General features: G+C 31.3%; 2 protein-coding genes across 2 annotated transcripts; one reads left to right on the top strand and one right to left on the bottom strand.

Annotated features, from left to right (window-relative positions):
- The first annotated feature begins 7,682 nt into the window (after nt 1-7,682).
- On the top strand, nt 7,683-9,116 carry LOC129877455 (phenolic glucoside malonyltransferase 1-like). Its single transcript, XM_055952958.1, has one exon. It carries the CDS (start codon nt 7,683-7,685, stop codon nt 9,075-9,077), a length of 1,395 nt encoding a protein of 464 aa, XP_055808933.1. The 3' UTR covers nt 9,078-9,116.
- Nucleotides 9,117-14,512: 5,396 nt separating this feature from the next.
- On the bottom strand, nt 14,513-14,863 carry LOC129875836 (uncharacterized). The gene has a single exon (XM_055951062.1). The coding sequence runs from the start codon at nt 14,861-14,863 to the stop codon at nt 14,513-14,515; it is 351 nt and encodes a 116-aa protein (XP_055807037.1).
- Between the last annotated feature and the right edge of the window lie 11,742 nt (nt 14,864-26,605).

Below are 26,605 nucleotides of genomic sequence, written 5' to 3'. Positions count from 1 at the left end.
AGACTGAGTTGAGTGAGAGAAGATGGGGTAGAGTGAGTATTTTCCTGATTGTGATAATTGTGTGGTACTTTTCTAATTAATAATAGAGATATGGAAGAGGAGCGAGATGAAACCCTGTGATGTGCAATAGATAGGTAAGAGTATGTCTTTGGGTAAGAGCTAATGCAATAATGAAGGTAGAAGTGTTAAAGTAGGCTTGAGTGTGTGGTTGTCACCATGAGAGTGAAGTTAGCAGGCTATTGATGACTTTTGGGTAATGATTGTGAGTGTTTGTATGAAATAGTGGGGAGGAGTAGTGTTCTATAAGTAACAGGTCCTTATGGAGGTATAGAGTATGAATTCGAGGGTTAGATTTGTATACATATGATGTTCTTAGGACTAGCACCTCAGGACTTAGAGCAAGGCTTGAACTTGGTAAGAGGAATGTTGAGGGGAGAATTCGAGGTTGTAGCTCTTTTCTCAACCCTGGTGTTTTATCTTCTAGTGAGTAAGTTCTGTATCTTTGAGTGGGTTGGACCAGACTTAGTTCACCAAGTTATAGAGGAAATGAAAACTATTTCGGAGAGTGTGAGAATTGAGGTGAGGGGAAAAGACTTGAAGTTTAAGGTAAATGATTAGATACACGTGAAAGGTGTTATGAGGCTTGGAAATAAGGGGAAGCTTGGGCACCGATATATTGGCCTTACCAAAGTGTGAAGTGGATTGGAGATGTCACTCATGAATTGGAGTTACCTTCTGAGTTAGTCGTCATTTGTCCAGTGTTTCATGCTTCGATGATCAAATGAGTGCTTGGGAGATCCTTCATTGGTAGTCCCCATTGATAGTATTAGAGTTAAGGAAAACTTGTCCTATGAAGAGATTTTGGTCCAAATTCTTAATCGTTAGATTCGCAAATCGAGGACCAAGGAGATTGCCTCAGTTAAAGTCTTGGGAAGGAATAAATATGTTGATGAATCCACATGGGAAGCTGAGGAAGATATAAAAACCAAATATTTGCATCTATTCGTGCCTATCGATGAGAATGTTGAAGGTAATGTCCCTTTCCTTGATTTGAATTCGTCTGTCTATTCTTGAGTTTGAACAGTAATTTATTTTGAGAATTTGATTGGTTGAATGATTGAGATTTTATTTTTATTTGTGCCTCGATTCCATCCTTGTTTTACTCATCATTCGAGGACGAATGATTCTAAGGGGGAGATATAGTTACACCTTGAAAATCTTTATGCTAAGATTCAGACCGTTCTTCCTAGGTATATATGCTTGAACTCGAAGACTTTAAATTGTATATATGAGTTAGGATCAATTCTTAAGTATTTGAAGTGTATTAGATGTGTTTTAGGGTCATAAGGGATCCCTAACACCAAGCTGATTTCAAAGAATTTCTATCGGCTAAGTTTTCTGATGAGTCCGTATAAGGGTCAACTTTAAACAATCATACCTCCTAAAATATAATGAATTGAGTGGATCATGACTTATCAAATTAACGTTCTTTGAGTCTTCTTTCCAACTCCACTAAGTTTGTCTCATTTGGAGTTCAGAGTAAAAATGTATGACCATTTTACTGGAGATGCTCTATACTTATAGAAGTTCGCGATGGATCCGCGATACGGAAAGGACACAAACTCCACTGCCTAAGATGAATGATGCCCCCTTTATTTTTTAAGGGTATTTTTGTCCTATAACCCTTTGGAGAGTTATTCTAATGTCCCTAAACTTGTAAAAATCGATTTTCCTCATTAAAAACCCTCTCATTCACTTCTAAACATCAACGCTCAAGAATTTTCAAGAAACCATCAAGTTAAGGGTTCTTTTTCAAGATTATTCAACAAGGTAATTTCTTTCATAGATTTCAAGCTTTCCAAACGAAACTTCTTCAGTTATTGATGAATCGCTAAGAGAAATCTTAAATCCTAAAAATAGGATTTTCAAGAAAACAAATCTAAGAATTTCAACAAAGGGTCTCTTGATTGTTCTTCTTCAAGTTAAGATTTTTCATCAAGATTTATGGAGCTTTTAAGGTATGTAAGGATAACCTAAAATATGGATTGAGTTCTTCCATATGACCATAGATGTGTTGGATAGAAATTGTGAAAGACTTGAACCCTCCATGAACATTTTCTTGAATTTTCCTAAAAGCCTAGAATACCTTTACACACTATTAATTGATTGATGATCTTCATGACTTGAATTCTTGAAAAAATTACTTTTTACATGATATTTCTTAAACTGTAGCCATATATATATATTGATTGTAAATGATTATGTATATGTATTGATTGGAATGAAAAGTACGAATTGGGATAGTTAGGAATGTGAATGGCATAAAATAGGAACATAACTTATTGTTGTCATATAAGTACATCTAACTACTCTTGAAAGATGTGATTGAGACTAATTGGATAGTATGATTTGCTGAAAGGTTTGATTGTAATAAAATTGATAAATTGATAGAGGTCCACATAAGATTGTCGATATGATTAGATTAAATTGATTGGATAGAGTTTTATGGGTATTGAGTCTTGAAAGAAGTATCGAGCACCGAATTGGGTAAGAGTAAGTAATAACTCAAACCCAATAACTACGTCGCCAAACATAGGAGAAGATTGGACCATTAAAGTCGGATGTTTCCCAAATTACTATCTTGATATGATAGGACTTGATTGATTGTGGATCCATGATTGTTTATTCGTTCCTACTCTAACAAGGCATGAACGGACGTGGCAACAATGTCAAATTGTTGTACTATAACTAGCTCATAAGTGATGGTTGTCGGATAAGAGAAACTCCCATATAGGTCTTGATAGTACTCTGAGTCATATTGGAATGGATTGGATTGGATTGTATATGATTGGTCTTGTCTAAATCATATTCTTGTTTAAACTTAGGACATCTTAATTTAGTTGTTCCTTCTTTTGAGTTGAGATTCTGAGTTGATTTGATCCTACCCTGATGCATATTTTATCCTGCCATTTTATATACTCGTACATTCCATGTACTGACGTTATTTGGACTGCATCATTTTATGATGCAAAGACGAGTATTAGAGATCATCAATAGGCGCATTATTGAAGATCTATTCACTTTTAGCTAGTTGGTGAGTCCTCCCTATTTCCGGAAGATACCGCAGTTATCTTTTCAAATTTGAGTTTGTTTTCCTTTATTTTGATTTGTGGTAGCCATGAACTTGTCATTGACACCTCTTGGATTGTTGATAGAGGCTTTATAGATTAGAGTGTGGATGATATTGATTTGTTCATTTTGACTAGTTTTATTCTTACTAGTTGTTGATTGGATATGTGGTTGGCCTTTGACCTTATTTATGAATAGTATTTTTGTGAGTTGAGTCTTTCGTTGATAGAATGTGACTGAATGAAAGTGTGATTGGACTAAATGGTTCGCTTGATGGCCAGCAATGGTTTTCAAGTGTCGGTCACGTCTAGGGTACCCTCCCGAGGTGTGACAGACCCTCTGCTCAATAAAAGCATAGAAAGAGGTCAGATAAGGCTAAGAAGTTCAAAGCGATATAGAAAAGCAAATAACGGAAGCGACACAAATAAAATAGAATAATCAAAGTATAGAAAGTAATAGATAATAACAGAAATTAGAGCACAAGAAATTATAGTGCGCTAATGCACCTTCTATTAAGGAAGAATAACGAGACTATATACTAGCCTTCTACCTTAATGTGGTCCTCCACACCCTCCTGTCTAAGGTCATGTCCTCGATAAGCTGTAACTGCGCCATGTCCTGTCTAATCACCTCTCCCCAATATTTCTTCGGCCTACCCCTACCTCTTCTGAAACCATCCATGACCAACCTCTCACACCTCCGCACTGGGGCATCTATGTCTCTCCTCTTCACATGCCCAAATTATCTCAATCGCATTTCCTGCATTTTGTCTTCCACCGAGGTCACTCCTATCTTATCCAGAATAGTCTCATTTCTAATCATGTCGCTCCTGGTATGCCCACACATCCATCTCAACATTCTCATCTCGGCAACTTTCATCTTTTGAACGTGAGAGACCTTAACTGGCCAACACTCCGCCCCCTTTAAGTTGGTCAGCCAAGCACTCAAAAAAACTGAAAATAACTTATAAGTCAATCCAAACGGACTCTAGCTCTCTCAATAAATTGAGGGTATAATAGTCAAACTATGTCATTCTTTTTAAAATGGATGGATGATAATTTAGTGGCTTAATTTATTTGTGTTAGGACTAAGATTGTTCTCCCTCCATTCTAATTTATTTATCAAATTTTAATTTGACACACCTATTAAAAAAACTATTATTTTCAAATTAGGTCATTCTTCTTAAAACATATGGATGATAATTTAGTGGCTTAATTTGTTTGTGTTAGAACTAATAGAAAAAATATTATACCTTCTTGATTTATCAAAAATAATAAAAAAATAAAAAAATATTTGACAAATAAAATCTTTACGGAGAGAATATTATTGTACTAAAAAGTCTACGACATGCATGGAATTAATCAATGAAAGAGATAGGGTCCAAATGAGATGTAAGGAATTCTTTTCATGTGAAAGAGATTTGCAACTTACAAAGAAAAAGATTTGTATATTGAGTAAATCAACAGATCCATATTAGTAACACAACACATGTCAACCTTTTGTCTTATGTATTCAACAAATGCATGTTATATCCTTCGATTTCAATTTATTTGTCTTGTTTTAATTTGATATAAAATTTTAAAAAATAAAATAAATTTTTCAAATTTTATGATCTTAAATTAAAAATATGCTACATATATTAAAAATAATTTTATTAATCTTATAATTTTAAACGTAACATATTAAAATTAAAAAATTATCAAAAAATACTCACAGGGCATAATAGATTGCAGTTTCAAGCACGTAAAGGTTCAATCTCTTGCCATTTTTTTCACTTTTAATTGATTGGTTTAATGTGAGATGTTTCTAGTCAATGGGGTTGGTTATTTCTTTCGAGAAAAGTATGATACAATAACTTTTTTAAAGTTGAAATGAATGATAGTATAGGCTTGTTTGAATTTTAAGTTTTGTTTAAATATGTAATTTGAATTTATTTTTATATTTTTTTGCATAAACATGAAATCTACAAATCATGAAAATTATTAAAAAAAATTTAATTCTTTTACAATTTTAATAAATGAGTAAATCCTAATTCATAAATCAGATATTGAAATAACCTCAAATGCCGCATTAATATATACTAAAAATATCTAATTGTGAAAAAATAATATATAATTACATATAAATAATGTTTTATCAGCCACTAGTGATTCATGGATATAATAAATTAAACAATATTTATTTATTAAGTATTTAATTTCTTGTTTGGGATAATTGGAACAGAAGGGAATATATAATTAAGTGGCTTAATTTGTTTGTGTTAGAAATAAGAACATATTATTGTACTAAAAACCCTACAATATGCATTGAATCAATAAAGGAAAAAGAAATTTTAAATCAAGTTTCATTTTTTTTTCTACTTCATAAATTTATTTTCATAAAAATGACTTTACCGAAAAAAATATTTACTGATAGTCATTTATCAAACTTTTTTTTCAGTCAAACCCAATTGCTTTACTTCTTTATTTTTTCTTTTTCATTCTCTTTCTTTTGTACGTGTTTCAGAACCTCCTAACAAATCATCAAAAATATCATTATATATATTTGTTGTATTGTCAATCAAATCTATATTTCACCATTTTTATGATATTGGTTTTCTCTTTTATAAAACCGTTTTAAAATTGTAAGAAAAAGGGGAGAGAGGCTCAATTAAAAAGAAAAATTCAAACAAATTTAGGATGAAACTTATGTCTTTTCCCCGATAAATAAAATGAAGGGACATGAAGAACCTTTTCCATGTGAAGGAAGAGAATAAGAAATGCAGTTCAATTAAGTATCCTACTGGACATTTCACACATGTTTATAAAGCCAGCTTAATTAAATCAGGTTAAAAGTGTCTAAATATGCCTTTTGAAATATTTAGACCTAGTTTGGATTTAATTAATATAAGATTAGAGCTTAATTGTGCATTTCAAGTGTTTGAAATATTTAGGGCTAGTTTGGATTTGATTTTCCAGTTTTAATAGTATATAATAATATAAGATTAGAGCGTAATTGTGCATTTCAAGTGTTTGAAATATTTAGAGCTAGTTTGGATTTGATTTTCCAGTTTTAACTTATAAGCTTTTAATTTATGATTTTTGACTTATTAATTTTATCATTTTAGCTTAAAACTAAGTGCTTATAAGCATTATAAAATTGCTAAAAGCTATTTTAGTTTAATAGTACATAAAATAAGTCAATTCAAACCCTTGATATGCACAATTAAGCTCTAATCTTATATTATTATATACTATAAGGGGTTGTTTGGTAGCTAGTTAGAGTTAGTAATGTAAGAATTATTTATGAGTGAATCTATATATTATTTAAGCATCTGTTAGCTAGTTATACAAGGATTAGTTATTCATATGTTAGTTATTACATCTTTTATCCCGTATAAAATAATACATAAATTTTCTCATAACTTAAACATGTATTAGTTATGCGGGTTTCTGAATTGTCAACCAAACAACATATTAGTTTTGTACATAAATAACTTATTTCTTATATATCTACTTAACAAACATCTTATAAGTTATACAAAATTCATACTTGAATAATTTATTTCTTACCTAGCTACCAAAAGACCTTTACAAAGAGAAGTAGAGAGTTAAAATAGCCCTAAATCATGATTTAGCCTCCATAATACTCACACATAGACCAAAAAAAAAAGCTCTCACGCTGCTTAGCGCGCTGCACACAGGGTAGAATAGATTGCAGGTCCAATCTTTTTACAGTTTCGTTTCATTCTTGTCACTTCTTGATTTAAGTGGTTCAAATTTCTAGCTGCTTTTATGACATGTTATCCCTTTCTTTACATATGATCATTCAACTGTAGCAGATTATCTAGTAAAGTCACTTAAATTTATTTTGTATCAATAAAGTTATTTAATTTAAATTAATTTTCCCAAAAAGTTAATCAACTTACACTAGTTTTTCTATATAGTTACTATGACCAAAAAATACTAAAGAGATAATTACATAAACCCTATTCAAGTTTGATTTCGTAATACTTCCTTTATGGTTTATGATATGCTTACTTTTCTCATTTTAATTTTGTTTAAACAATTTTATATCTTATGTTAGGCATATCAAACCACCACGAAAACTTACATATTAGTATTATTTGTCAGTTTAACATGCTTTTTGGCTGTAAGGTTGAGTGACTTTTTGGGAAAATTAGTTTAAGTTGAATGACTTTATTGATAAAAAAAACTTCAGTGACATGAGTTATGATATAAGGACTTTTTAAAGTTGAAATCAAACCTACACAAGTAAATATCAATCCAATTCATCATGAGCAATTTGATTTTACTATATCAATTGTATTCAATCAAACATGGATAAATTAAAAAGTTTGCTAAATTGGACCTTGGATCACGAGCCAAACCCGCTAAAGGCTGGATTGGGCTAGCGTCCCTTTAGATGATGGTTGAGCCCGACTTATACTATTCTATTGCAGTCTCCCATTTTGACTGCTATAATTATATATATTTGCTGGTTTGCTGCTTTAATAACTCATATGAACCATTCAACTAAAGTGATCTCTTTTGTTAACCGAACAGCAATCAGCAATGACTTCAGTTATTGAGCTATGCCAAGTTGCGCCACCTTCATGCGCCGCAGATAAGCTGACACTTCCTCTCACATGCTTTGATACTTTGTGGATATTACATAACCATCGTGTACCAAGGATTCTATTCTATGAGCTCCCCATTGACAAAAATAGTTTCATCCAAAACATTATTCCTACTCTCAAACATTCACTATCCCTCACTCTCAAACATTATCTACCTCTAGCTGGTAACTTTGTTTGTGCATGGAATTCGAGTGATTATCCTGAACTGCGTTATGAAAAGGGAGATTCTGTATCTGTTATTTTTTCTGAAAGTGATATGGATTTTGATTATCTTGTTGGTAATGATCATCCTCGTAATGCTAAGGATTTTCATCCCCTTGTTCCTGAATTGGCGGAACCTAAGGATGTATCGGGGGTACAATTTGCACCGGTTTTAGCTATTCAAGTGACACTTTTTCGGAATCATGGCATATCTATTTGTTTCATTACCCATCATGTCATTGGTGACGGATCTACCATAGTAGCGTTCATAAAGTCATGGGCTTTGTTCAACAAATATGTAGGAAATGAGGAGCAATTCTTAGCAGATCATGATGAGTTCATTCCGTTTTATGATCGGTCTATTGTACAAGACCCTTATGGACAAAGGTATTTTCTATGGGATGAAATGAAGAAATTTAAGAAGAAGATGAGTGACGTGATTGTTACTCCGACTCCTGATCCTGATCCTGATAACATAGTTCGATGTACTTTTATAATAAGACGAGATGACATCAAGAAGCTCAAGAATTTAATATTGTCAAGACGACCGAGTTTGACTCATGTAACATCATACACTGTAACATCTAGTTACATATGGACTTGTTTCATAAAATCAGAGGACATGATTGTGGGTACTGAAATAATAGACGAGAATGTAATGGAATACTTTGGATGTGCGGTAAATTACAGAGAACGATTTGATCCTCCACTTCCTTCATCTTATTTCGGGAATTGTGTCATTTGGTACATTGCAAGAACAAAGCATGTTGATTTAGTTGGAAATGATGGCTTTACAATCGCGGCAGAATCAATTGGAGAAATTATTCATAAAAGAAATAAGGATAAGGAATACGTGTTGACTGGTGAGTGGATGAAAGAAGTTGGGGCGGCAAGTAAGGAGGGTCGATATCTTGCGATTGCTGGATCGCCAAAGTATGACTTATATGAGGCTGATTTTGGGTGGGGAAGGCCAGAAAAATGGGATTTCTTGTCTCTTGGCACTGGTTTATTGATGTCCCTTATTAAGTCAAAGGACGACAATGGAGATTTGGAAATTGGTTTGTATTTGCCCAAAAATCGAATGAATGCTTTTGCTACTATATTCACCCACGGGCTCAGCTTCCTGTAGCCCGTTTTCATTTCGAAGAAATAATTAAATCAACAGAAGGACGTGGAAATCATTTCCATTGCTTTCACTTTGTATTTGTACTTTTCTTTCAATAAATTTCAACTACAATATGAAATATTTTAAATTGTAAGTTGATTTGCATTTTGAATTAATCTGTTGTGTATTCTTAAATAAACCTGGCTTATTATTACCATTTATTTATTTTAACAAAATCTCAGATTAATTAGTTTAGTTCCATCAAGACTTGATAAAATTTTCACCGCTAAGCTTAATAAGGTTAGAGATTTACCACTAAAAAATCCATCTTATTCATGCTTAGCATAACAATTTGTCCGATCAATATTATATGTCTATACTAAATTTGGTGATCTATTTTTGTTTCCCCCTTTAAGAGTATGTGATATACATATTATTATATCAAACAAAAAAAAATATTCATTATTCCCATTTAAGTTATTAAATATTCCCAAAAACGATATGATATTTTTTATGTTAAAACTTTGTCAGGGGTCCTTTGATCTAATTTCACCATTATACATTGTTAACATCAGAAAATGAAATAATCTCGAATTTTGTGTAACTGGACAAATCGCTAAATCACTAAAGAAGTAATAGGTCTTATTAATAAAATGGGTCATATAGAAAGTCCATCAACTTTTAATCTCCACTGAAAAAAAAATTGATCCGTTTATAATTCTCCAGTAGTTGGATTAGTGAATCATCCGACTGAAAATGATAAATGCATAAGTTTTTTGGAGGGGCTCTAAAATACATACATACATACATACATATATATATATACATATATATATATATATATATATATATATATATATATATATATATATATATATATATATATATATATATTATGGTATACCATCAAAGTATTTCTTTAGGGGAAAGAGAGATAATTAAGGATATCGCAAATATATATGTATATATATATATATATATATATATATATATATATATATATATATATATATATATATATATATATATATATATTATGGTATACCATCAAAGTATTTCTTTAGGGGAAAGAGAGATAATTAAGGATATCGCAAATATAAGTAAATCGACAATTATGTTAACTAAAAAAATAATTTGTAGTAAAAACAAAATTTTTTATGGGAAACAGAGATAATTAAAGAAATAAAATTATTGTTAAACAAGAAAAATAATTCGTCGTAAAGACAAAATTATTTATGAAAAAGAGAGATAATTAAAAAAAATCACAAATAGACAATTAATGTTAACCAAGAAAAATAATTCATAGAAAAAACAAAATACACCTGGATCAAACAAAATCTATTAGTTCAAAATATTTTAATTTTCGAGAACATATTTATTGATAAAATAATAAAATAAAATATATATATATATATACACACACTTAAAATAAGACCCAATTAGATCTAGATCTAACCACCACAGTACTCGAGAGTCGAGACCATTGATCAAATGTGGGTGAATAACTGGACAAATCGCTAAATCACTGAAGAAGTGATAGGTCTTATTAATAAAATGGGTCATATAGAAAGTCCATCAATTTTTAATCTCCACTGGAAAAAAAAAATTGATCCGTTTATAATTCTCCAGTAGTTGGATTAGTGAATCATCCGACTGAAAATGATAAATGCATAAATTTTTAGGAGGGGCTCTAAAATACATACATACATACATACATACATATATATATATATATATATATATATATATATATATATATATATATATATATATTATGGTATACCATCAAAGTATTTCTTTAGGGGAAAGAAAGATAATTAAGGATATCGCAAATATAAGTAAATCGACAATTATGTTAACTAAAAAAATAAATCGACAATTATGTTAACTAAAAAAATAATTTGTAGTAAAAACAAATTTTTTTATGGGAAAGAGAGATAATTAAAGAAATAAAATTATTGTTAAACAAGTAAAATAATTCATCGTAAAGACAAAATTATTTATGAAAAAGAGAGATAATTAAAAAAAATCACAAATAGACAATTAATGTTAACCAAGAAAAATAATTCATAGAAAAAAACAAAATACACCTGGATCAAACAAAAACTATTAGTTCAAAATATTTTAATTTTCGAGAACATATTTATTGATAAAATAATAAAATTATATATATATATATATATATATATATATATATATACACACTTAAAATAAGACCCAATTAGATCTAGATCTAGCCACCACAATACTCGAGGGTCGAGAGCATTGATCAAATGTGGGTGAGTAACACAACACATCCAGCATTTTTGGCGTTCAATAAATACAGTTTACATATACTTTTAAGTATATACTTTCTTTCATTTTAATTTATTCGTTTTGTTTTAATTTGATATATAATTTAAGATAAAAAAAATATTGAAATTTTAAGTTAAAAATATGTCAAATATATCAAAAATATCTTTTATTTTTGTGGTACCAAACATACAATATGAAATGTTTAAATTAGAGTTTCAAACAACAAAACTTTTTAAAACATATTAAAAAAAAGTAGGACAAATAAATTAAAATAAAAGGAGTATTAAGATATATTTTCAGTTGAGGTATCTAAGTTGAAAAAAAATATCATTGTCGGTTTGACTTCTATTCCAGCTTTGGATTTGAAGTCTTTGTAATAATGATTGATTTTGGATCTATAATTTTAAAAGTTTATAAATTTATAGTAACACAAATCTCAAAATTAAATTGATCAAATTTATATTTTAAATCCACTTTCCATAAGAGTACAACTTATCCTTTTGAAATCATGATTATACCTCTATTTGTCATCGACCTGACAGATCGACATTAGGAGAAATATGACATCTATCAGTCTTTCTGTGACTTCAACGTCGTTTGGCTACAAATATTCCCAAAATTATTTGGGAAAAAACTTGAAAAATAGTGTTGGTCATATAACTTGTCATTATTTGATAAATATTTTTGACAAACATGCCAAATATTCAAATACTAGAAAAAATTAGTATATCGTATTTGGGTCAAATTTTATTATTTGGAAATTTCTAAAAATTTAAAAATTACCTTAAACTTTTATATTTTGAAAACTTTATTTAAAATAATTTGTCAAAAATATTTTAGAATGTCTTGAGGGGAGGTTGAGTCATAGCTAGTTTTTCCTCTCGTCCAACCTTCGTCTTTTTTAGTGGCCAAGTTGAAGAGTTCAACGTCGGTCTACCACCTTTTTTTTAATCTATGAACAATCGCTAGCTTCGTGTGTTGCAGGCTATATATACGGTGGCTTATGAATCTTATATAGAGTTGCATTTACATATCGCCGTGTGTTGTAGGCTATATATACGGTGGCTAATGAATCTTATATATAGTTGCATTTACATATTGCATTTGAATGAATAAATATGAAATTCTTGCAATTGTAAGTTGATTTCGTCCAAGTGAGCTTTGTGTTGTATTAAACATTAGAGTTCAAATAAGAATAGTTTACTGAAATTACTATTCTTTAATTTATTTTATAACTTAAAAATGTCACGATCTTGACCCGTCGTGATTGACACCCACACTAACTCTTCGGTGCTCTCAAAGGAATAAAAACATTAAAAGATACGGAAACATGTTTAAATATAGAAAAGAGTGCTGAGTCCCCATAAACTCAATCAGTTCAACTAGAATATGCGAAAATTTAACACCTAGGACTTGAAGGTCATTGTACGAAAACTCTAATAAAATAACACGTCTGAAGAAAAGGGGGTGCGACCCTAAAATTCATAAAACAATACAACGTCTGAAAGTCTAAGCCAGGGAAAGATGGACCAAGATATAAGAAGAACTCATGATAACCTGAAAGACATAACTTACCCTTAAATTCTATAGCTTAACGATCGTATACTTGAGGTTTCTCATCAGCCGCCTGAAGATGCCCTATACTCAACAAAGAAAGAGAAAGTACAACATCAATACACAAAACAACAATATACTGGTAGGATCACGCGACTAGCTAGTAAGTGAGATATGAACAAGAACTTACAACACCAATATATACACATATATATAGAATACACAGGTTAAAAGTCTTAGTTTCATAACACAGTAAGGAATGATCCTCTCATGGAACCCACTCTTCACCTATTGGTGTGTCAGAACGTGATCCCCGATCCAATGTTGTGAAGAAATGTGACACTCGATTCAAACGTGTGTCGGAATGTGCCTGATCCAAATATGTGTCAGAACGTGACACCTGGTCCAAGCAAACACAGCACAACCACAAATACAGTAAATAATTTCAACAATCATAATTACCAAGAACAAGCTTATTGCAAGCCATAGACAATAAATAGTCATTTCACATAGTGCATTCCATCTTTCCCTATTTACATACATATATGCATACTGATGAAGCAACTATCAAGCAGATATAACACACACAGGTAGACAAAACCATCACCTACCTTGAAACCAAACTTTTAGAACTCTAAATTGGTGGAGCTTTCCCTTTATGAATTCGTTCAACTTGATCTTGGTCTAAAATCAGACACACTTATATAAAGGATTAAAAAAGGCCTAATTTATCTTAATTATAACAGAATTTCCAACCTTGGCCAAACCCATGATCCTAAACCCCATCTAGGAATACTTCCTACCATTAAATCTAAGTCAAGAACCCTCCCCTAAGTTATCCTTCATGGATTCTAGGTACTAATAGTCAAAATACAAGTTAGGGGAGTGATTAACTTGCCTTTAGCACAAAATATAGTGCAAAACCGAAAGAGATCGCCCTAGGTTGCTTATGATCTTTTAAGAACGAAGTGGGAGGATTAAAAACGACTTTGGGACTTTTTTCCCTATTAAGTTGGGACTATCCCTCCATAGCGGGACCATTCTTCTATAGCGGCCCCGCCCTGGCCGAATTAATCCCGCTCTAGCAAGATACATCAAGAAAAAATCTCTGTATTTGAGTCTCAAGCCTCTTATTTTATAATACACCCTCATCCCATGACGTTCTAACATTTATACTTCACGCCAAGTTTAATTTCAGGAGTTTAAATCGCCCAAATATGATTTCGCAAAGTCGTACAGGCTTTGTATCGTCTTGGATATCAATCCAATCTTTCAAACTAAAAATTAAATCCCTTATCTATTATCGGATTATCCTAGACCTCACCTGACTCAGATTTCGTCCAAGTCTGGCCTAGGCTCAATATTTCCAAATCACTACTCAAAAGTTTCCTAACTCAATTTCCTTCCTCATTGGATTATCCATAATGATGGAGATAGGTCATTATAATAGATACCAATTTATCCATCACTCGTCTCTAAGTGGTCAGTTAGAAAAAATGGGGTTAAGGCACAAATAGAGTAGTATCTGATTCGAAGAATAGTTGGGGATACTTGTCATGCATGTCCTTTTCAGTTTCCCAAGTATCTTTCTCTACCGGATGATGCTACCACTAAACTTTCACGGACTTGATTTCTCTAGTCCTCAGCTTCTTGACATCATGATCTAGAATTGCCACTGGCTCTTCCTCGTACTGAAGATCTTTGTCTAGCAAGACTAAGTCCCACTTGATGATATAATCTCTATTCTCATGATACTTTTTCTGCATGGACATATGAAACACTGGATGAATTCCAGACAGGTTAGGTGGTAAAGTCACTCTATAAGCCACTGGTCCTACACAGTCAAAAATCTCGAATGGGCTAATATAGCGAGGACTGAGCTTGCCCTTCTTACTAAATCTCATCATTCCCTTCATGGGTGACACATTTAGAAGAACTTGCTCACCTACTAGAAATGTCATGTCCCTTATCTTACGGTCAGCATACTCTTTTTGACGACTCTGAGCTACAAGAAGCTTAGCTTGGATGCTTCTTACCTTATCCTGAGCATCTCTTACTAAGTCAACCCCCAAGGGCCTTACATCTCATATCTCTAAACACCCTATTGGCAACCTACACCACCTCCTATAAAGGGCTTCGAATGGTGTCATCTCAATACTGGAGTGATAACTATTATTATAGGAGAACTCATACAAGGGCAAGAATTTATCCCAATGTCCTCCAAAATCAATCACACATGCTCTCAACATGTCTTCCAACACATGAATGGTCCTCTCTGATAGGCTCTTTGAAGACTTTTTCCAAAGTTTTTAGCAAAAAAAGCAAAAATAATTCTCAACGCCTTTACGAGGTAGTGATGAGTTAAACTACTCGTGTTGGCATGGAAGTTAGCCCGATAAACTAATTTCATTCTGCTACTAGGGTTTCAAACCTTCCCCTGAGCTTTAAAATCTATAAATACCTTTTCAACTTAAGAAATGCTAAAGCTATTTAGAGTTGGTATTGCTAACTAAGTTGGAAGGAGGGCTTTGGGCAAAAAGCAACTCTCAAGTACTTTACTTCAGTCCCAGGAGACAGGTATAGAATAGAAGTCCGCCCCAGTCACTAAACCTAGCTCACCAAGCCAAAGTGACTGCCGTTGTTGATGTTCGATCGTTTAACTCGCAGCCAAGAAATGTTCCTGATCTGCGAACAGAACCGAAGGAGTTTACCGCGACAACAAACCAATATGCATAATTTAGAGAAGGATGATGATCTATCATGTACGCAGGGATCGCTATTGGATAGAGGCGCCTAAGATACATATTTCAATTGCGAGCCAAGGGTTTACAATACTATCTCTAGGTTGGGAGAGTGACTGTCATCCAGGAATTTTCCCTTCTTTCATCACCATTAAAAGTGTTTTATGCCGCCTATCAGAACCGTTTCCACCTTTGGGACTTTGGAGAGCCGCTAAATAATGAGGTTCGGCATCTGCTTAAGAAGGAAAAAGAAAGCTGAGTGCCTAAATCCTCATGCAACTTTTCCTAAAATTTGGAGGTGAACTGCGTATCGATCTGAGATGATAGAAAGGGTCACCCTGTGCAACCTTACTATCTCATTCACATAAATTTTAGCCAATTGTTGTGCATATTAGTCCACTTTGACTTGGATGAAATAGGCTGACTTCGTCAATCGTTCAAACACAACCCAAATAGAATCATACTTTTCCAAGGTTTTGGGGAGACCCATTACAAAATCCATGGCTATCCTTTCCAACTTTCATTTAGGAAAGGGCATTCTCTAAAGAAAACCTGCAGGCCTTTGGTGCTCATACTTTACCTGCTGAAAATTCTGGCACTTAGTCACATACTCGGCTATGTCCTTCTTCATGCCTGACCACTAATACAGTCACTTTAAATCCTGGTACATCTAGGTCACACCTGGATAAATGGAGTACCGCGAACCATGAGACTCGGACAACACATTCTCAACTAGACTATTTACTCGAAAAGCACAAATCATTTTCCTAAAATTGAGCACCGCACCTGTATCAAGGACTGTATCCTGGGCCTTGCCCAATAGGGTATTTTCTCTGATCTCATTTAAGTTTGCATACTCAAAAAGCTAGGCCTTAATTTCTTCAATAAAAGTAGACCTTAGATCAACACTGGTTAGAATCCCACCCCTTTCTGAGATGCCTAGCCTCATAAATTTGGCATCCAAGGCCTGGATCTCTCTAGCTAGGGGCCGCTTACAAGCTCACAAACAGGCTAGACTGCCCATGCTAACTGGTTTCCAGCTTAATGTGTCTGCCACCACATTTGCCTTACCTTGATGATACTAAAGGGTGACATCATAATCTTTGATTAACTCCTTCCACCTTTGCTATCTCAGGTTCAAGTCTTTCTAAATGAACACATGTTGTTGACTGTTGTGGCTAATAAATATTTTACACTTGACACCATAGAGATAATGCCACCATATTTTTAGAGCAAACACTACCACTGCCAACTCTAAGTCATGAGTCAGGTAGTTTCTCTCTTGTACCTTAACTGTCGCGAGGCATAAGCTATAACATTCTTATCCTACATCAACACAACACCCGAACCTGAATATAAAACATCATAATAAACAATGAAATCTTTACCTTCAACTGATAGGGTCAAGATACGCATCGTGGTTAGAAGAGTCTTGAGCTTTTGGAAGCTCTCTTCACATTTATTAGTCCACTCAAAGGGTATCTCCTTCTGAGTCAGCCTTATTAAATGAGTGGCGATAGAAGCAAGTTTCTCTCAAACCAGTGATAGTAATTGGCAATTCCCACAAAGCTCCTAACTTCGATCACAGAACTGAGCCGACCCCAGTTCTTGACCGCTTCTTACTTTTGTGGATCTACCATTACCCCTTCCTTTGACACAGCATGCCCCAAAAAGGCAACAAAAGTTAGCCAAAATTCACACTTAGAGAATTTTGCGTACAGTTTCTGTTTTTTCAAGACACCCAGAACAATACGAAGATGGTCTGCATGTTCTTCCTTACTTTTCGAGTAAACCAGAATATCATCTATTAACACAATCATGAATGAATCTAGGAATGGTTTGAACACCCCATTGATTAAACTCATAAAGGGCGCAAGTGCATTGATCAGTCCAAACGACATCACCAAAAACTCATAATACCCATACCTGATTATAAAAGCTGTTTTGGGCACATCATTCAGTCTAATCTTCAGCTGATGGTACCCAGACCTTAAATCAATTTTTGAAAAGACCAACACACCTTGTAACTGGTCAAAGAAGTCATCTATGAGATTTAACGGGTACTTATTTCTAATAGTGAACCTATTCAGTTGCCGATAATTTATATATATTCTCATGCTACTATTTTTTTTAACAAAAAAGGTCGGAGTACCCCACGGAAAAGCACTAGGAAGGATGAAACCCTTATCAAGAAGTTCTTGGATTTGAACCTTAAGCCCATAGCTCCTGTTGGTTCCAAAAATCGCCTTTTCACCTCTTAACTCTATAAAACTCAAGAATTTGCATAATTTACAAACCATTAAGATTTTGACACTTTCAACTACACAAACCAATCAAATAATACTCAGGGGCACTAATGATAGGGGTAAAATGGTAATTTCACACAAATTTTAAAAAATGACCCTCAAGGTCATTACAAAAACCCTTATCAAAAAGTTCTTGGATTTGAACCTTAAGCCCTCTCAACTATACCGGAGCCATGCGATAAGGAGGAATAGAGATAGGGTGAGTGCCTCGCTCCAAATCAATACATAAATTTATGTCTCTGTCAGGAGGCATACCAGGCAAATCAGTAGGAAATACTTATTTCAACATAGACACTGTCGGAATGGACTCGATAGAGGGAGATTCAACATCAATATCCCAAATATGCCAAACAACCATGCCTCACCATTTTTCTACCCCGGAGAGAGGATATGACCTTAGCTGACTTAGTCTTGTACACTCCTTCCCATTCTAACCTTTCTCTATTCGGGATCTCTAGATTCACAGTCTTAGCATTAAAGTTAAGCACATCATAATAAGGGGACAACCAAGTCATGCTTAAGATCACATTAAAATTTGTCATGTCTAGAATTACTAAGTCAACCCAAGTCTGAAAACCCATAAACATAAGAGGACAAACACGATATACATAAGTGACTATGACAGACTCTCCAATAGGGGTAGAAACATGGATGGGGGCATCAAGTACGTCACAAATCGCATCAAATATTGAGACAAATTGTACTGACACTTAGAAATAAGCAGAGCTCGGATCAAATAAAACATTAGTCATTTGGTCATAGACAAGAATAGTACATATGATCGCTGCATCTGATACCTCAGTCTCGATCTTGCCCGAAAAGGAATAAAATTGAGCCTTGTCATCCTAGTGGGCCACCTCCTTGCCTAGTTGCACTGCTCCTCGACCTGCATTACCATTACCTCGGCCTCGACGGCCTCTCGTTTTTCCTCCCCTCTCACCTTGTTATAAAAAATGACTCGATTATTGTTTTTTCACTCACAAAATCACTCAATTCATTTAAGTGATGTTTCTATTTAATTTTAGTGACATATATTTTTTTAAATTTTAAGCCAAAGTTTTAAGAAATTAAATACTATCTATTTTAGTCATTTTATTGATCTACTCTGCTAGCCCGCTGTATAAGAGACAAAGAGATTAGTATTGGCTATTGTGGTGAACAATAGGAAAAAGATTCCCTTTATTTGTTTTTTTTAGTGTCACATACTGGTTTTCCCTCCTTATAATTGAGGTAATTAATCTAAGATATATATATATATATAATTTTTAAATAATATATATACTCCTTTTATCTCAATTTATGTGGTGCTGATAAAATTTTGAGACTCAGTCAAATTTTTTATGTCTTAAATTCTTAAGTTGTTAATTATTATGATTTAGATTACTTTTCACGTCATTTTAAATAATACATATTACTTTTGATATATCAACTTATATGACACTCATAAATTTTTAAGTTATTAATTATCGTGAACAAATGACTCTTAGCATTTTTTTCAAAAATCACCTGAAAGAATTCCAACTCCACCAGATGTGTTTCAGTAGTTGCAAAATGTGTCGTTTAAATTACGCAAATTATATTATTTTATTTTATTTAAAATCACCAAATTACCCTTGTCAAAGCAGATATGTTGGCGTGCTGCTTTGGCATGAAAACTCCCTCTTATTAAATACTCTAGTCGTTAATAGTTATATATAGATCTTGCCTACACAATAGACACACACACGGACATAATAGATTGCAGTTTCAAGCACATAAAGGTCCAATCTCTTTACATTTTTGTCACTTGTTAAATTGCTAAATACTTTTCTGACATTTCATTCCATTCTTTTCTCTAGTGTTAATAATGTGATATTTCTAATCAAAATGGGATTGGTTTTATGATTCGTTTAGACATGTAATATGAAATTATGATTAGGTATCAGATTGATTTGCTTGAACATATAGTATAGATTTTTTCTCACAAACATGAAAACTTATAAATTGTGAAAACTATTAAAATTTTCTCAATTCTTATATATTCTTAACAATTGAGTAAACCTTTGTTCATAAACAATATATCAGAATATCTTACCGTGCAACCTGTTTTGACAGCTCTAATTATGTATATCTGTTGTTTAAATTTCTTAAGTCCTACATTCTCTTTATTTAAAACTAGTAAGGTACGTGTTAGAGCAACTTTATATTGATCCTCCACTTCCTACATCTTACTTCGGGAATTATATCATCTGGTATATTTCAAAAATAGGACGTGTTGATTTAATTGGAAATGAAGGTTTTACAATCGCGGCTGAATCAATTGGAGAAACTATTCATAAAATGAATATGGATAAGGACTACGTGTTGACGGGTGAGTGGTTGAAAGAAGCTGACGGGGCAGATAATCGCCGGTTTAGATCTTTTTCGATTGTTGGATCGCCAAAATTTGATTTATACCCGACTGATTTTGGGTAGGGAGGGCCAAAAATATGGGAATACGTTTCTCTATATGGTGGTTTATTCATGTCCCTTATTAAGTCCAAGGACTCAAATGGAGATTTAGAAATTGGTTTGTCTTTGCCTAAAACTCGAATGAATGCTTTTGCTTCTATATTTACGCACGGGCTTAGCTTCTTGTAGTAATATTTTCACCACAAAATAATGTTGCATTGAATAAATAAGAAGCCCGGTTTCATTTCGTGGAAGTCTTAAGCTAGAGAAAATAATTAAGAGGATGATGTGTTGGGACTCAAAATCCTTTTTATCATTGGCTCTTGCGTGACTTTGTATTGTAAGTCGAAATCAGTTGTATTTTTAATGAATAATTGTAACCAACTGCTTATTTATGAAAAGTTATGTCTGCCTATTGTTTCTATGTGGAAACACATAAATATTCTTTTCAACAAAATGGAGATTCAAAATTTATTTGTAATTAAAACATAGTTATTGTGATTAACGTGACAGATAGGCGTCAAGGAAAATATAACGCCTATCTGTCTTTATGTGACTTTGCATGTTGCATAGAGTTGCATTTACATGTCGTCCTAGATTGAATAAATATGAAATACTTTTAATTGTAAGTTCATTTCATTCAAGTGGGCTTTGTTACTATTCCCTCCATTCCATATTAACTGAATTTGTGAGTCAATGTATATATATTAAGAAAAACATTCAAAGACATAATTTGAACCATAGTTTCCGCTATTACCCTTTGTAAAATCATAAATATAATATTTTTTCTTTTGCAAATAAAATAAACTTTTTATCTAAAATATGAATTATTTTTAGCGAATTGAATGAGTTCGTTCGATTTTATGATAGGTTCATAATCAAAGACACATGCACTAGGGATGTTCATATGAGGCGAAATACAAAATAAATATAATTTAGAGATGCATGCCATTATGAATTAGTTAGATTGAAAGATAAATTCAAAAATAATTTGGTACAAAGGTTCAAAGAACTCTCAATTATATTATTCTTCAAAATCTGCCTTTTAAAGTAACAAAGCTCCCCTTTATATAGTAGTAAGAAGGGGTTGTTCAGAATTAAAAAAATAATTTAAAAAATGGAATTTTCTAGAGTCCTAGATAGTTGCCACACACATGACACATAATGTCAAAATAGAAGAAAAACATGACACCTCCTAAAGTCTTAGTGGGCTGCCTATACATATGACTTATAATGTCAAAATATAAGAAAAAAATGACATCTCCTAAAGTCCAAGAAGGCTGCCCACACACATAGATACCATAAGGTCAACATAGAAGAAAAAATGATATTAAATGCTAGTTCTAGAAACTAGTTAAAAGACTAAATAAGTGCTGAAATTTTCTTTTCATTTGTGGGCTGATTTGGGCTATATTTCCTCTCATCTTGGACTTTTATTTGGGCCTAGTTTGCACAAAATTGGTCCCTAATATTCCTCCTCTTGGACTTGAATTTGGGCCACCAAATAGTTATAGTATTTGGACAATTCATTTTCTTGGGCTTTAGCTCTTCTTCCCCAATAAAATACTTTTTAATTGCCAATTCTAGCCCATCAAGATTGTCTCAAAATTTCCTTATTTGGGATCTTGTCATGGGGCCTTTTGGAAACTCCAAAGCTTCCTTAAATATCAAGAAACTTACAATATAAAAGAACCAAATGAAGTTGAAGTAGTAATAGAACAAGATAATAATGATGATGAGGATGTTACACCAACCAATCCTGATGTTGATATAAGTAATACTCAATCTAGAACTGTTAATCTTCTTCCACAACTTGTAAAAGAAAGAAAAAAAACTAATTTAGTATGACATTATTTTGAACGCATAGCCGGAACAACTAAAGTTCAATGTAAAGATTGTCAATCAATTTTCGAGCATAAGACCGGGGGTAATAAAGGTAGGATGAGTGAATTGACTAGACATCTAGATCTTCAGCATACTGGTTGGAGAGAATGAATAGGAGGTGCTACTAGGCCAGTTCAAGGTAGATTAAATCCACAGACCAAAAAATTAATGAGAACATATAATAAAATAAGGGACCGTGAAGAGTTAGCAAAAATGATAGCTTTGGATTGTCTACCTTTTTTCATTTGATTATTCTGATGTTTTTATTCATTATATACAATCAATTTATAATCTTATTTTTAAATGTACTCCTAGAAATACTTGTAGATCAGATATTTTTAAACTCATGGACAATATGCATATTAATTACGTTGGTTATTAACAAATCTTTCATGTAGAGTTTCACTTACTTCTGATCTTGGTAGTGCTACAAATAAAAATGATTATTTAATTATTATTTGTAATTGGATAGATAGTGATTTTTTCATGCAAAAAAATATATTTTAGCATTTTAATATGATGAAGACCAAAAACATACTGCACAATATATTTCTGATTCTATATCAATGGTTGCAAAATATTATGATCTTCAACACAAAGTTTTATATATTTCTTTTGATAATGCATCTAACAACACCGCTGCTATTAATTCTTTAAAAACTTAGCTTTCCCTCCTTTAGAGGATATTTTTTATATTAAATGTGCTTATTATATATATAATTTTAATTGTAAAAGATGGTCTTTATTTTTTTTGAGCCAATAATTGAAAAAGTTAGGCATGCAGTTGGTTTTATTCAAGAAAATAATAGAAAAGCAAGACTTAAAGAATTTAAAAGAAAATGCGAGAAAAATAATCTTAGACCAAGATTAATGCCCGAAGAAATTGCAACTAGGTGAAATTTTACTTATGATTTTTTAAAGACTTGCAATATTTATAAAATCCCTATAACTACAACTTTTAATAAATATGCATATAAATTTTCCGAAGTCATGTTGCAAGAATCTGATTGGACTAAAATTAATGATGTTGTTATATTCTTAAAAAAATTTATTTGGCTACTATTGAATTTTTTGGTACTTATTATCCTACTGTTTGTAATATTTTAGTTTATTTAGCCGAAATTTGTAAAATGCTTCTGGAGTATAAACTGAAAGATGATTACAAAGAAGTTGTCACTGGAATGATAAAAAAAATAAAAACACATCTTTTTCCTATTCCTCCTATTTATTTAATTGGTGCTATGTTAAATCCGTATATAAAATTTACTACTATGTCTGAATTTGTTCGCATTATATATAGTTCTTTAGAAATTAAAAAAAGATGAAGAACCTAGTATATTTAAGACAATGTGTGATGCAAATGATCATATTCAAGCATTTTAAAATCATTATATCGATTTACTTGATAATGCTACTCTTACTCATACTATTCCTCTATCTCGTCCTTCTGACGAGCCATTATCTTCTAAAAGACAGGCACGTGGTATGCCTACCATTGTGTTACTAATTTATATGTTTGGAATATAATACAACCTACATCACAACGGAGTGTAAATCGAGACAAGCTTAATTATTATTTTTGACAGCCCCAGAGACCTATGATGAAATAGTGTCACCACAATGGAGTGGTGGAAGAACAATAAAAAATAATATCCAATACTATCAACCATAGCTAGGGATGTGCTAAATGTTTCAATATCAACTGTTACATCGGAGATCGCATTTAGTCAAGAAAGGCTGCAAATTAGAGATAATTGACACTCTTTGGGGAGCAATGTCATGAATATTTTAGTTTTCCTGAGAGATTGGATTAGATCAGAGCGAAAAAATAAAGAAAGACCACAAGATACGGAAGAAGAAGAAGAAGAACTTGAAGAAATAATGTCAATTGGAGATCCTTCGACACAAGCTAGTCCAAATTATGAATTAATTGATTTTGAAAATTATGAGTCTATGTTAATGTTAATACAAATGAATTGGAGAAAATGATTCGAAATATGTAGAAATTACAATTTATTATATATAACTAATTGTAAGTTTGTAACTTTGTATGTTTGGAATTTTATCAATACATTAATAAAGTCAAAGACTCATTAAGTCTTTGCATTTCTTAATTTTTTTCCATAAAATTTGAATGAATCAATTAAATAATTTTATTTACTTTACATAATCATATATTGAAAATTAAATTTGTAGTCACTATAAGATTTCAATACTTGAAAAAATATAATTATAATAGATAGTATATTGTGAGTATATTTGTATACTTTATAAGTATATATAATATATAATTAAGTATATTATTATAATAAATAGTATATTGTGAGTATATTTGTATACTTTATAAGTATATATAATACATAATTAAGTATATTATTATAATAGATAGTATATTGGGAGTATATTTAGTATATAAGTATATATAATATATAATTAAGTATATTATCATAATAGATAGTATATTGTGAATATATTTGGTATAACTTGTAAGTATAAATAATATAATGTAAGTATATCATTATAATAAATAATATATTGTGATTATAATAGATAGTAGATTGTGAGTATAATTGGTATACTTTGTGAGTATATATATTATAATTAAGTATATTATTATAATAGATAGTATTTTGTTAGTATATTTGATATACATAGTATCTAAGTATATTAGGTATACATTGTAAGTATATATATACTATAATGTAAGTATATCACTATAATATATAGTATATTGTGAATATATTTAATTACATAGTAAGTATATATAGTATAATCTAACTACATATCTATAATATATAGTATATTGTGAGTATATTTGATATACATAGTACATATATATAGTATAATGTAACTATATCTCTATAATAGATAGTATATTGTGAGTATATTTGATATACATAGTACGTATATATAGTATAATGTAACTATATCACTATAATAGATAGTATATTGATATACATAATACGTATATATAGTATAATGTAATTATATCACTATAATAGATAGTATATTGTGAGCATATGTGATATATATTGTAACTATATCACTATAATATATAGAATATTATGAGTTTTTTTATATACATTGTATGTATATATAATATAATATAAGTATATCACTATAATAGATAATATATTGTGAGTATATTTGATATATATATATAGTACATATATGAAGTATAATGTAACTATATCACTATAATATAAAGTATATTGTGATTATATTTGATTTACATTGTAAGTATATATAATATAATGTAGGCATATCACTATAATAGATAGTATATTATGAGTATATTTGATATACATAGTATGTACATATAGTATAATGTAACTATATTACTATAGTATATAGTATATTATGAGTATATTAGGATTTAGGTATATATTATAATTATATACACACTATATTACTATAGTATATAGTATATTGTGAGTATATTAGGATTTAGGTATATATTGTAAGTATATAATTATAATAAATAGTATATTGTGAGTATATTAGATATACATTGTAAGTATATATAGTATAATATAAGTATATCACTATAATAGATAGTATATTGTGAGTATATTAGAAATACATTATAAGTATATATAGTATAATTTAACTATATCGCTATAATATATAATATATTGTGAGTTATTTTACATACATTGTATGTATATATAATATAATGTAAGTCTATCACCATAATAGATAGTATATTGTGAGTATATTTGATATACATAGTACATATATATAGTATAATGTAACTATATCACTATAATAGAATAATAGACAATATATTGTGAGTATATTTGGTATACATTGTAAGTATATATAATATATTATAACGATATCACTATAATAGAATAATAGAAAATATATTTTGAGTATATTTGATATACATTGTAAGTAAATATAATATAATATAAGTATATCATTATAATAGATAGTATATTGTAATTATATTTGGTATACATTGTCCGTATATATAATTTAATGTAAGTATATCATTATAATAGATAATATATTGTGATTATATTTGGTATACATTATAAGTATATATGTAATATAATATAAGTATATTATTATATATTTTAAGTAAAAATTGTTATAATTACTTTGTTATACACCGAATAATTTTAAGCTAAGACCCAAGCCATTCTTCTTATGCGTATAGGCCCGAGTCCGATGACTTCTAATTGTATATATGTTTTAGGATCAATTCCTAAGTATTTGAAGTGTATTAGAGGTGAATTACGGTCACGAGGAACCTCTAGTACTAAGTCAAGTTCAAAGATCCTTTACCGATTGAATTCTTGTATAAGATTATATAATGGCCAACTTCAACTGGCCA

Source organism: Solanum dulcamara, chromosome 12 (genome assembly GCF_947179165.1).
Source record: "Solanum dulcamara chromosome 12, daSolDulc1.2, whole genome shotgun sequence".
In the NCBI taxonomy this organism is placed as follows: Eukaryota; Viridiplantae; Streptophyta; class Magnoliopsida; order Solanales; family Solanaceae; genus Solanum; species Solanum dulcamara.
The sequence above is the reverse complement of the archived record's forward strand: the minus strand, read 5'-3'. Positions and strand labels throughout refer to the sequence as shown.